General features: G+C 43.3%; 1 protein-coding gene across 4 annotated transcripts in view; it reads left to right on the top strand.

Annotated features, from left to right (window-relative positions):
* Window positions 1-13,510, top strand: part of SBNO2 (strawberry notch homolog 2) — a 123,083-nt gene that overhangs the window by 23,555 nt on the left and 86,018 nt on the right. For all 4 annotated transcript variants that reach the window (XM_032787839.2, XM_032787752.2, XM_032787604.2 and 1 more), the window contains 2 exons: window positions 4,725-4,944; window positions 7,665-7,747. In XM_032787839.2, coding sequence (XP_032643730.1) covers window positions 4,819-4,944; window positions 7,665-7,747 — 209 coding nt within the window. In that variant the 5' untranslated portion in view covers window positions 4,725-4,818. The remainder of the gene's footprint in view (window positions 1-4,724; window positions 4,945-7,664; window positions 7,748-13,510) is intronic.

Genomic DNA, 13,510 nt, shown 5'->3' with positions numbered 1-13,510 from the left:
ACGGAGGGATACGTTATTTCTTATCTGATTGCAGTAGTGCCTAGAGCCCCGATCAGGTATTGAGTTCCCGTCATGCTAGGAACTGTACGTACTTACAATGAAAACATGATCTCTGCTCCAAAGAGCATATAGTCTAAGTATTACTTTAAAAAAATAAAACTTAACAATTTTTCTTTTGTAGCCTATCAAATTGTAGCTCTTTTATTAAGTTGGAAAGTTCTGTGAAGTCTTGGCACAAGGCCTATGTTAAAGTAATGTTTTGTTTTCTGGACAAATAATTATGTGCTTAGTGATGGAATTTCAATATAGAAATTGGAGATTCAGCAGTTTTGTATTGGGGGATGAAGCACAGCCTGTTTGATAAATGACCTAGTACGAATTCAGATTCTCACTCATTTGTCTGGGTGATGTATTTAAAGGGACTCCTTTCACTTGAAATCGAGTTGGGTTTAAAAACCACGAGCTAAAAGTCATTTCAGTTACTACACCTGCTTCAGCTAATGTTTGTGGATTTACAACCCCAGGGTTTCATATCTTCTAAAATTTTTCTCTCCCCTGCTGCTGTATAAGCGGTTTCCCAAGAGTTGTCAGATACGTAACATAAACTAAAAACAGGGAGTACTTTTTCTCTGTTACCATAATCTTTGGTGGAGGGGAAAAACAACAACAGGCAGTGTAAATGTAAGTAAATACGTTTGTGTGAATTTGAGTGCTTGCAGAGGATAGTTGGACTGACATCCCTTAATACTGATGGTGTCTCAACTCTTTACCCACAGAACAGCTACTGCATCCCTAGCAGCCTTGCAAGCTCCTCAGCTGTGTTGCAATGCTTCTTGGAGAAACCATCTCTAGGAGAGTTCACTTTCCATATAAACCTCTGTGTGCCAGAGAGGCTGCCAGTTCATGCCCATTGTGGTACTAGTGGCAGAGGGATTGGAGTTAAGCTGTGGACTCCTGTCTACTGTATTTCAGCTGGGCACAGTAGCTTCTCATCACTATTGGTCTAGGGCGGATTTAAATGAATAACCTGGAAATGCATTTTTCTAATCTATTATCAAGCCCCTTTGCCATCCAGTACTCTTCAGTCTCATCTATTTTAACAAATTGGGTTGAGAAAAGAACTGTCCTTGTAGTCAAATATGAGATTGTCATGACAACTCTTTTGGGGTACAGGTTTGCTATAAAATCATGATGGAGCCATTCATATTCTAAATGCATGGATTGACTTTTAACTTTGCACAAACGTTATGCAAGTGTCAGCCCTTGAGTGTCTCGAGGATCCAAAATACACTTTGCTCTCCCAGCTGACTAGCCCTGATCCAAGAGGTGTCCTGACATGGATGCTAGTACACAAAGTAGTAAACATGAAGTCATGTTAACTTCACTTCCATTCTCCTAGCACTTGTCTAAAGTGCGGGGGCGGGTTAGGTCAGTATTGGCACGTTTCTTAAGCAGGAATAAATTTTACAGCTGAAATTTGTCACTGATTTTTAAAGGGATGCAGAGGAGTCAAATGTTTTTTAAAAATTTCTCATGGTACAGAGGACACCTTTAAAGAATCAAAACTGAACATTTAAGAACTTTTTTACTTCCTGTGCTGTTTAGTTTTTCTGCTTTACCCAGCTTGGACAGTGAAAATGCACTAGTTAGTTTCACTTCTCAAGTTTTTGTGCACCAGCCACTGCTGCAATGTTCAGGCAGCAAACGCTGCAGGATAATGTGTTGTGTTTTTTGGGGGGTGGCATGGGAGGGAGGGAGGAAGGAAATGAGAGGGCAAAAGTCATATTGAAATCAAAAAGAAATTGTGGAAATCTCTCTTGCTCCTAGGTTTTTCTAAATGTTTGCTCTAACCATAACATTAATTGTATCTGAATTAAGCGAAATTAGACCTGAGTGTGCCCCTTTAAGCCTGCAAGAGCGCATGGACAGTCTAGCACAAAGGTAGTTGATAGTGTCCTTTCCAGTTACTTTACAGGTGCAGAAAATCATATGGATTCTGTCCAGTTGTTCAGGATTAATTTCTGTCACTGAACTGGAGATCATGGTATGGGCACATTAGTAGTTCTTAACTGGTGACAAATGGGATGATGCAGTTTTAGTGACTAAATCTGTTTAAGAAGAAATTGAGTCCCTTGGTCAATATTTTCTGCATCAGACATTATATAGGACTGATTTAGGAGGGGAGGAAATCTCAGGTATGTACTTTGCCTTTTTTCTGGTGATTTTGGGGTTCTGGGGGCTGTGCTGCATAGCTGTTACTTATCAGTAGTATACTCAGAAAGGAAATCTCCATGTATCACTTCTTCCAAAGCAAGATAATATGTGACAATAAAATACCACATGTAACTTTTAGTAAGTGAATATTTGAGCGAGAAAGAGAGAGAAAGAAAGTGAGGTAAATTGAACTGGGTTGAGATACTGGAAATGAGGGTAACAGATGTACATTATCATTGGTGTGACTCAGGCTGGCCAGTCAGTTACAACTGTGGTAATTTACTAGAAGGGTGTAGTCCAGTTGCCATGGAAATCAGTCTTTGTTAACTTCAAGGAAAGTACTCCAGGCACCAACTGGATAGGTGGTGAAAGGTCATTTGACTTGGTCCAAGAGTAGATGTATTTAAATGAAGGTAGCTGAATATGAGTGACTATCAGAGTAGTGAAAAGAGAGGAGCAGGGTGGGTTTATTAAGACCCTTCCAGTAATGGGCATGCTGAGAGAAATAGAGGCAAAGCCACACTTAGGGATGGGAGATGAGGTTATCCAATAAAACATGTTTATATTCTACTTTTTAACCCGTTTTGCTGGCTCTTTCTGCTTGGTTCTTTCTTTGCTCCTGATGGAGCATCTCAAGGGAAACTAGCTTAGGGCTAGAGAACATGATTATTAAGATGCCAGTGGCCAGTCTACACTGGTGGCAGGCAACACATGCATGAACTCAAGAGAAATGCCGAATGTAGACAAGGCTGTTGATTGATACCAAGCCTATGCTAGCTAGGCAATTGTCTAGCTCAGGGTATGTCTACGCTGACAATGCTATAGTGCCGCCGCTGCATTGCGTCAGTGTAGACCCTACCTACACTGGCAGGAGGGATTTTCCTAGCAGTGTAGGTAATCCACCTCCTGACAGGTGGTGGAATTCTTCCATCCTCCTAGCACTTGTCTACAGTGGCGGGGCGGGTTAAGTCAGTATTGCCACGTCTTTCAGAGGTGTGGGTTTTTTACACTCTGGAAAGAAGTAGCTAAACTGATGTAAAATCCTCGTGTAGACCAGGCCGTAGTAAACCTAGAGGCCCTTATAAGCCTCAGAACAGCCTTCTTCCTTATCCTCTTGAGACCCAAATTAGCTGTTTTTTTATTAGGTTGGACTTTGGAGTAAAAGAGGGCTCCTTACTTTTAAGGCCTTGCAGTCTCTTTATAACATTCCTTTATATTGTGTGCCTTTATTTGTAGCCTGGGAACTTAAATTCATAACTTTGCTAGATACTAAAAATCATGGATTCAGGAAGGGCACAGGATTTGTAGTTCATTACACCAATTTGTAACCCACTAACCCGTTTATCATGCAACCATGATAGGACTGAGCTTGGTACTCACAGGTTTTAATATGTATTACTGATTGTTACCGTCTGTCGCAAATTGACTTTACTCAGGGCCCTGCCTTTCATTTTAGCTGCTTTCCAAGAATGTGAGTTTGCCACATTCATTACCCATCAGTGGAGAGCAAGTGCTTGCCTCTTGTGCCATACAAAGATGAGCAAGTATTGGGAAATTAGAAATTTCACAATCAGATTAGATTCTCAGCTGTTCAGAATCTGTTTTTTGAAAACCTCCTATTTGTGAAATAGACTTGGGGGTGTAACAGTACTTTCCAAATTCTTTGCTGCTGTACTAAGTGAAAATTGCTAGCCCTGTAGGGTGCATCTTCATTAGGAGAAAAGGTATGTTAACTGTTGTTAGCTAACATGTGGTGACCAACTACAATCTTAGTGAAGACAAGGCAGTTAGTATTTTTAAACGAGTTACCAGGTCTAGGTAAATCTTAGGCTCCCTCATAGTAACTCAATCTGTTAACACTTGTGAAAGCTACAAACTGCTTTGTCTTCACTGGGATTTTTACCTCATGTTAGTTACCATGTTAGCTACCTCACCTTAAAAACACACCTAGTCAGGGCCATCCCTAGGGGAGTGCAGGACCCAGGACATAGTTGCCAAGTTTCTATCTGCCAGGAGGTTGTCCCCTCTCCTCTGTCCAGGCCCATTCTCCACTCCTCCAAGGCCCTGCCCCGCCTCTCCCCCACCCAGTTCCACCCCCTCTCCTGAGCATGCTGCACCCTTGCTCCTCCCCCCATGCCCAGAGTCCAGATGCCCCAAAACAGCTGATCAGTGGTAGAGGCTGGAAGGGGGAGGTGCTGATCCAGAGGACCTGCTGGCAGGCAGGAGGCGGCTCTAGGGGGAGAAGGAGGTTGGTAGAGGGGCTGCTCCTCCTGCCTCTGCCTCCCCTCCCCGCCCGTCTTCTCAGGAAGTGTGGGGCCTGGGGCAGTCGCCCCAATTTGCCATACTCTAGGGTTGACTCTGTACCTAGTGAAGACAAGGCCTTAGACTTTATGGTGGAGTAGGGGACTCTACACAGCCTGACCTCCATGTGCTGGTCTCCCCCTTAGAGGGGGCTAGCTGCATTTCCTCCCATGTTACAACTGACAATAGGTATTTCTTCTCTCTCCTAGGCCATGCTGCACAGTGAAGAGCACAAAGAACCTTCCACCACTCCTTAGAATAGTCCACCAGCCCTGACAACTTCATGCTGCAGGAGACAGCCTGATGCCCTCAGCACATCCTGCCATGGACGGAGGGAAGAACTTTCCACAGCATGAACACCAGCAGTCAGGCAGTACATTATACAGTATGCCGAACCTCCAGACGCAGCTCAGCATACCTGCCATGGAGGTGAGGGTCCTGTCAGGTTAGGGTGGAAATGGATGGATGGATTTGAGAGCCTCTGCCTGGGGTGGGGTGAGGGTGGCAGTGGTATCACAGCAATGTTGAGATCTTGGGAAACAAAGTAAACATTTGCAGTTGCTATTTGGTAAATTGGCTTTCCAGGCTGTTGTCCAGTGGTACGAGGTATTTATTTTTAGCGCTAGACATTTGAGGCAGCAGCTGCCACAATCCATGTTGTCTTTGAAGTTGGGGGGAAAAGCAAGATGGTGACTGAAATGATGTAATTTTAAAGTCCATTATATTGCAGCCTGCTAGGGCAAGAGATGAAGAATCAAAGCTGCATTGCCAGCTTTCCATTTGTTTCTACCCCTGCTGGCTGTCAAAGTACTGGACCTTAAAAGTGTCACTTGTAGCTGTGTCTTTTCTGACACTGGTATACAACTGAATAGTATTTTATTAGGACTTAGTCTCCAAGCAGGATTGGGTCCTGGTGCAGATTGTAGACTCACTGGCATGGCACCTCCTGCTGGTCAGTCCAGGAATTAGCTCTTTTCCAGCCCTCAGAGCACCTCCTGATGGCCAGTGTCTCTCCTGCCTCAGGACCCTCATGTCCCTCCCAGACTCCTGTGCCCTTTGCCTCGGGGTTCTGCCCTCAGCAGTACCCCCACACTCTGGGTCTCCCCTTCCCCTATGCCCACCTTGCATCAGTGGCTACTGCCAGTCATCTACCCCCTTTCTCTAGGGCAGACTATAATGGCCACTCATCACTGGCAAGGGGGTTGGACCTGCTGCCTTTGCCTATCCCGGGGCTGCACCTCTGCAGCCCAAGTACCTGCTTAGGCCTGTAGCAAGGCCTCAGCCTGGGGAATTACCAGGCTGGAGCTCCCCAGCTCCTCTTGCCCTTTCCCAGCACTGTTCTGCTTCAGGTACCCTGTGCTTCCAGGCAGCTAGGTCCTTTCCATGCCAAGGCTGGAGTGAGCCTCTGAACTAGCTCCTCCCTTGCCTCCCTTTTATTAGGGCCATCTGGGCCCTGATTGAGCTGGCCACACCTGTGGTCAACTACTCAGTCAGTTTCCCTCAGCTGTTCTCTCTCCTCTTATCTTGAGGGTGGGGGCTGCTACAGGTCCCCATTGTGACCTGCTGTACAAACACATGATTTAAAAAAAAAAAAAAAAGGCCCTGCCCCAGATAGTTGTACAAGCTAAATAGAGTGCCCCTTGGGTACCAGTACTTTTCTGTCTCTGATTATAACTAATTGCTGCTGCTTTCCTGAAGTTTGTACCCCTGTTAGGCTGGCTACAGGGAGGCATTCAGTAACAAGAATGATTAAAGGTCTTGAGAACATGACCTATGAAGAAAGGCTGAAAGAATTGGGTTTATTTAGTTTGGAAAAGAGAAGACTGAGAGGGGACATGATAGCAGTTTTCAGGTATCTAAAAGGGTGTCATCAGGAGGAGGGAGAAAACTTGTTCACCTTAGCCTCTAATGATAGAACAAGAAGCAATGGGCTTAAACTGCAGCAAGGGAGGTTTAGGTTGGACATTGGGAAAAGTTCCTAACTGTCAGGGTAGTTAAACACAGGAATAAATTGCCTAGGGAGGTTGTGGAATCTCCATCTCTGGAGATATTTAAGAGTGGGTTAGATAAATGTCTATCAGGAATGGTCTAGACAGTATTTGGTCCTGCCATGAGGGCAGGGGACTGGACTCGATGACCTCTCGAGGTCCCTTCCAGTCCTAGAGTCTCTGAATCTATGAATCTGTTGCATGGCTGGGGCAGTTGGGCGTAAACAATTTTGAGGTCAGCTTTAAACTGATGTGAACTCTTAATGTTTTCAGAGAGCACCTGCCCTCAGAAAATCAGACACTCTAGAGATGACTCAAGTCAGTCCCCCAAAATGAGGCACTTCAAATTACTAGTTACTTGTGAAATTATTGGCCTTTGAAAACCCCTAGAAGTGATCTTATTTTTTTCACTCCTTTCTCCCAATTGCAGCCCGTTCAACATGCTGCAACTAAAATCATGTTCCTTGCCTGCCACTTTCAGTCACCTCTTTCTCTCTCTCACACAGCCTGGAGTCCCTGCATTGACTTCCTCTCTCTCTCTCTCTAGATCAGGTGTAAATTCTGTAGCTAAATAGTTACAGCTCTGGATCTGGGTTTTTCCTTTATATGAACATAGAAATAATAAAAAAAATGACCATGTTTTCTCACACAAGTCAATACTACTTGGGTCAGTGAACAATCGACAAAGGAGATTAATATCAGTCGTTGAAAGATGATGCAATATCCTGTTAGTGTCATGCTTCTGTTGGAGCTTTGGCCTCACGCTGAAATAGAACTTGCCATTGGTACTGAAAGCATCTGGGAAGCAGTAAATGTAGCTGTCTAGGTATAAATCTGCCCTGACTGACTCCAGGTTAGCCAAGGCATAGTCCAGTTTCTACAAAGTTTGTGATTAACTGGGTAGGTAGGGAGAATAACATATGAGGATAACGATCCCAAAGCTCTTCCTAGAATATGTAACAACACAGCAGGTTTGCAAGTCAGAAGTGGTGGGTGGCATTAGACTAACCACCTGTAAAGGATTAAAAGCCACCACTGATTGTTGCATGCGGGGAGAGGAGAGGCCACAGAACACGGCTCGAATTCTGAGCTATCAGTGTGATTTAGCAGAGTTGCAATTTTCTGATGCTGGCATTTTTCTTCGTATTGTTGTGCTTGCAGAACTCGATGCTGGCTCCTGATTTGTGGAATTCCTTCTATTCACCTGCCCCTTTCTCAACTTCATCTTTCTCAACTGAAAACCAGTAAGTGCTGTTTATATAATTCCCCTACATGTATGCACACCCGATGATTCAACTGTTTCTTCAGGGCTTTCTTCATTTACTTTTTGTTTTACTAACTGATGGGGAAATAAAGGCATCACAGAGTGTTTGTGGCATTTCGCAAACGGCTACATCTTGGAAAAGAAAAGAGAGAGCCTTTGTGAAGACATGGCAAACTTTGACTTCATGTAAGCTTTGACACTGATTTAGGGGAGAAAAGGCCTTGTTAGAGTCTAGATTTGTTACACTAATGGAGTTCATAAAATACATCATTAATACAATCTGGCTATCCTAATATATCATATTGGCATGTAGGTTTATATGGCCAGTGCAGGGAAGAAGGAAGGTATTTCTGCTCTGAGGAAGGTAGAGTGACACATTTATGGATGAAGTGATAGTAAAAGCTATGGTCGGAAGCTAATAATTCTTAGTAATATCACCCCTGCTGAATTAAGCTTTCATTTTAAGTTGCTAGCACATTTATATTCAAAATTCACATGCCATATAACTGTGCAAACCAGAGCGTATCAAGATCATTACATCTTTCTCTGGTTATAACTGACAAGCTTTGCTAGTAACCTCATTACTAATCCCGCAAGGTGTGTGGTGGTGAGAAGTATGAGTTGATGTGAGAAATTATAACTTCCTCCCAAGTAAATCCCCACCATCTGTGTACACCCTGCATAGCTGAAGCCTGTAAAAAGCAGAGCTGTAATGTTTTCAGTAAACTTTGCATAGGAACAATTGCCCTTCCTATGGTAGAATTCTGCCTTATATTTTTCCTTATAGATGCACTGCAAAAACCTCCTGTTCAGTACCTTGAAGATAAGTGCTTTGAATGTTCTCTATCTACTCTAGAGTCAGTCAGAGCTCCTGTGAATCCCACTCCCCTCTTGGTCACAAAACTATGCACACCTATCCACCCGGGTAAGCAGGACATCGGATATGACACGCTTTTGGGATTTTTCTCAGTTTGGGAGTCTAGCAGCAGGGAGAAGTGTTAGCAGTAGTGCATTATGCCCCCACAAAATGGATCAGAGCTCAGACTCAGAAACTCTGGCCAGTGAGCATGGGAAAAGGTGTGCAGGGACATCATGTTGCTTTCTGTCACATCTAGTGAATGGAAGGAGTGGCATAGGTGGGGACTAGAGTGAGCTGCATCTGTCCCTTGTTTCCCTTGGGAGGGTTGTTTTGGGCAGCGGGGAGGGGCTAATGGAAGAAAAGTACAAGCAGGCTCCCAAAGTTGAGCAAAGTTGTTAACTTTTGGGATAGACCCTTGGGCATAGTTCAGGGGGGTGAGGACTTAGTCCAGCCCCCAATCTGAAGGATTTGAATGTCTCGATAGGCAAACAGAAAGATCCATTCTAATGAGTCTCCCCTTTCTGGTGTTAGACTGTGGGTTTATTTACACTTGATTTTAAAACCTGCTTCAGTGAGTTTCAGAACTCAGACCTACAGACCTTGGCTTGCGCGATGGCTCTAAAAACAGCATTGTGGCTCAGGCTTTGAAACCTTCCCCACCCCCCTGACCCCCTGTCTTCAGAGGTCAGGCTCCAGCCCGAGCCTGGATGTCTACACAGCTGTTTTTAGCATCAGAAAGTGAGGCCCATGAGCCCAAGTCTGTCCATCTGGGCGCTGAGACTCATGGCTGGGGATTTTAAAGCACATACTCTGTGTTTCCCAGCCTAGTCACCAGCCATGAGAATCCAGCTACTCTGTTCGGATAACACTAGCTTTATCTCCTTGTTTTTCGTTCTGCTTTTGTTTGCCATCCCCTCTCACTGTGGGAAACAAGTTACCCAGCAATGATGAGGTGAATGGAATTATAAAGCAGATTTTGCTAAATGGTTACCAAAAATCTGTTGTGCATGTGGTGGAAGCTATTCAGCCTTGTTAGTTACTCCTCAAAGCAGGAATTTGGGCAGGAGATGTGGGATAAGCTCAGCCTCTTTGCTCTTAGCCAGGCTGTCTGCATGCTTGGAAGAGGGTGTGCTTTTTTTTTTTTTTTGAAGATGATTCCTGTAAATTACATTTTCTGTATCCTCAAGGGAGCAATAACAGAATTTCTGTTTTGCTGTATTGAACCACAGGTTGAGATGGTATTTATCATTGTTTTTTCCCTTCTGTTTGCTGTCTTTTTATCCTTTGCTTTCTCCCTGTTCAGTGCTAGTACTCACTATTCACGTCCACTGTGATGGCAATGTTATTGTTATGGCCCTGATCCTGCCAAGACTTAAGCACATGCATAACTTTACATGCAAGAGTAGTCCCATTGATGTAGTAGGATTCTTATCACATGTAAAGTAATACACGTACCTGAGTCTTTTCAGGATTGGGAGCCTATAATAGCATTTATTTGGTAGAGGATGCTAAAGTTAAGGTTGTAGAATGATTTCAGTTTTAGCTTCCTGTTTTAGTATGCTCGTGAGATGCCAAAAAATTCATCTTTCAGATGAAATTTTCCATTCTTTTATTCCATACAAAGGAGACACTTAAAAAAATAAATAAATAAAAAGCTGGGGCAAACTCTGTCGCAGGTTAGCAAGGTGCATCTATATAGCAAATACATTTTTTTGCTGGAGAGGAAGGAAATGACCACACTTTTGTGATTACGCAATTTTCAGCCATTTCTTTTCCCCTACTGTTAGATTAACTTGCTGAGCATTTACTACATTTTTAAAGTTTGGCTCTTTTGGAACTGTGTGCAATGGGCATGCGTAATAGAAACGTTGAGAGTTCAGTCTTACACACTGCTCACTTGCGTATTTAATTGCAACTGTGGTGCCCTTACACTTTTCTTTAAAAACAATCTGCAATGTTAAAGAAAAAGTTAATGAAACATTGCATTCGAAGAGTTAAAATAGCCAAGTCAGGAAATACAAGCCAAGGTACTGGCAGTAGCACTAAACTGGCCAAACTGAACATGTGCCATGTTTTTCTTATTAAATGTATAGATTAATGTATTACTGTTAAATGTATAGTCCCAAACAGACGGGATGTGCAGCCTGGTCAAGCTGATGTTACTATTGCAGTCTTAAAGGGACACTGGCAATATGATAATGGCTCATTTAGATCACCCTTGAAATAGTATGGTAGCAATTAAAAAAAAACCTTTTATGAGTTCTCTCTACTTTCCTGTTAGAAAGGGCTTTTGGATGGATCTGAGAGCAATATCAGCAAGCAAGCTCAGGCCAATTGCTCCTCCCACCTGTCTGTGTTTCTGTGCACACACTTGTTTGCTGCCTGTCCAACTTCATTTTCAGCTCTGTTGCTGTCACTGGTAACTCCCCAGCACAAGTCCTGTGAGAGGTCGTGGTGGCATCAGTATAGCAATGAAACTTACTAGGCACAAAAGTGCTGTCAAATGAGCAAAGTAAACCAACTGAAACAAAGGAGGAGGAACAATAAAACCTCTCCTCTAATCTGTCAGTGATAATCTCCTTAGGGAGGTGAACTGTAATGACAGTAGGTACATCACAGTCACTGAGATTATTAAGTAGCTGGTGTCCCTTTCACCTTTCTAATTTCCTGCTTTTTCTTGCAACAATAACTCTGCAACCTCAGTGTTGCATTAACTTATTTTGCATTTTAATTTATATGGCTTTGTAGTTGAAAAGCACCTTGTTAAACAGTGAAGATACAAAAATGGATAAAAAAGACCAGTATGGTGGGCCCCTCTCTGTTGCCACAGACTCCGTGTGGGAGGAGTCTCATTTGCCAGTGGTTGTATTTAGATATGGCTTGTTCTCATAGCAACAGCTTTGTCTGAAGCAGGTTCTTCCAGTTCCTTGTAAGTACTTAACTTTCATAGTACAAAGAATTTGATTTAAGAAGAGGTAGCAAAGTTTGCACCTTTATTCAAAACTTCCTTAGCCCACAAAAAATTACAATATGACAAAAATTAGTCTTGTAAAATGCTGAACAAGACAAATCAAGAGGATCATAGTGAAAATGTTTGTATGTGCAGTATTTCTAAGGCAGTGATCACTCTAACAGCTGGGCTCCTGTTCCAATAATAGGCTTGATACTTTACTCTCATTATTGATGTCAGTGACGTTACACGTGTGTAACTCCACTGTTGTGAGCTGAGTTACACTTCTGTGAGTGAATGGAGAATCAGGCCCCGTATGTATAGCAGAAAGCATTTCTCAAATTTTGGAACAATGCTTTTCTCCAGGACTTCTCCACACCAATCTGAATATGGGATAACAGTGGTTGTAATAATATATTATTAAACAAGTTCAGAAGAAACATTAATTGCAATCTAAGAATGAAGAGAGAAAGGGCCGAGGGAAGCTGTAGTGCGTCTGGTGAAGACTCTCTCTGCTGGTGAGAGAAATTCTCTTGTCGGCATGGCACTGTCCCTACTGGTGCTTAGCTTGATGTCATTTATGTCATGTAGGGAGGTGGCTTGTTCACACCCCTGAGCGACATAAGTTGTACCAATGTAGCCTGTAGTGTGGACAAGCCCTGAGATGAATGCCAAGGCAGGCGTGCTTTCTCTGGCCTAGGGCCTGTACCAGCAAAGGCCTAATCAGTTGCTAATCCAGAATGTGATGACAGACTCTCTGAAAGGAGGCTGCAATGTCAAAGCAAAAATGCTCAGTGAGATGCAAGGAATAAGATCTCATATATAGCCAGAGCAAGCCCTAGTAAAGCTTCGGATACCAAGAGGACATCTGGTCCATCACTTTATAGGCAGCCGGTAGAAAGTGTAATATCCCAGTAAGTGCTGCTGCAGCCTGCTTAAGCTGCCAGGTGACTGAGAACCCGCTAGTGGAAGGAATTGCAGCGTTGGGCACCGAATCATTTACAAGACAGATACCTGTAGATGCTGTTCTAGCGTGCAGGCTCTGCTAACAACAACTGAAGTTTCAGAAAGACTGAGGAAACGATCAGAAGTTTAAACAACAAATTCTCTTGTTGAAGATAGTTGCCAAGTCAGGGCCATTTCACTATCAGTTGCACTTACACCAAATGACTTGGGTAAGTAAAAGTGCATCTTAGTTCAGTGTGTCCAAACAGTACAACTGGCCCCAGTGTTTAGGGTTGGTGGGCAGGGAGAAAGCCATCTTGTTTCTTGCTGTACTTGGTTTGTACAGAGACCCGTCTCCTTCCCATGTGTGTCTGCATCTAGATATTTGTTAAGGCTCATCTGAGTCCACAGCCTAAGTCTTCCTTGATTGTGTCCAGTAGCTTATTTATGTCTCTCCTTAGAATATAGATTTTTCCCAGTCATCACTCAGTTTAGCTGGGATAAATTTCTCTTTAAAATGTATCCATCAGACCTGTCTCTGGGCACATTTACACTGTTCTTAAACCAATACAAAATTAACTAACTAATGTCAATGTAATAAATGAATTGAGCTGTGCATATTAATGTAACCCCAACCACCCCCGATGCAAATGTCTGAGTTGACAAATGGTCTTTGTACTGTGCTCTCAAAGTCAATAAACTTGGGCTCTGTCAAACTGAGAGGAGAAGCAAATTCCAGAATTGAAAGCTCTCTGCTGCAAATGCCCTGTTCCCTACTCATTCAAATCAAGGGACTGTAGCAAGAGCACATCAGCCAGTCTGAACTTGATAAAATCAAAAGATGCATAGAGAGGTTCTCGATTTCCCAGCTCGGAGTATCGTAGATCTGAGAGATGAAAGAGAGGCACCAGGCCATCTGGTTTATTCCTTCAGCAAGGGCAAGCTAGTTCTCCACAGTAATATGTAGTGCTTGGTCTGTTTATCAACAA

This window comes from Chelonoidis abingdonii, chromosome 11, assembly GCF_003597395.2.
Source record: "Chelonoidis abingdonii isolate Lonesome George chromosome 11, CheloAbing_2.0, whole genome shotgun sequence".
Classification (NCBI taxonomy): domain Eukaryota; kingdom Metazoa; phylum Chordata; order Testudines; family Testudinidae; genus Chelonoidis; species Chelonoidis abingdonii.
Note: the sequence above shows the minus strand (reverse complement) of the source record. Positions and strands in the feature narration are given on the sequence as shown.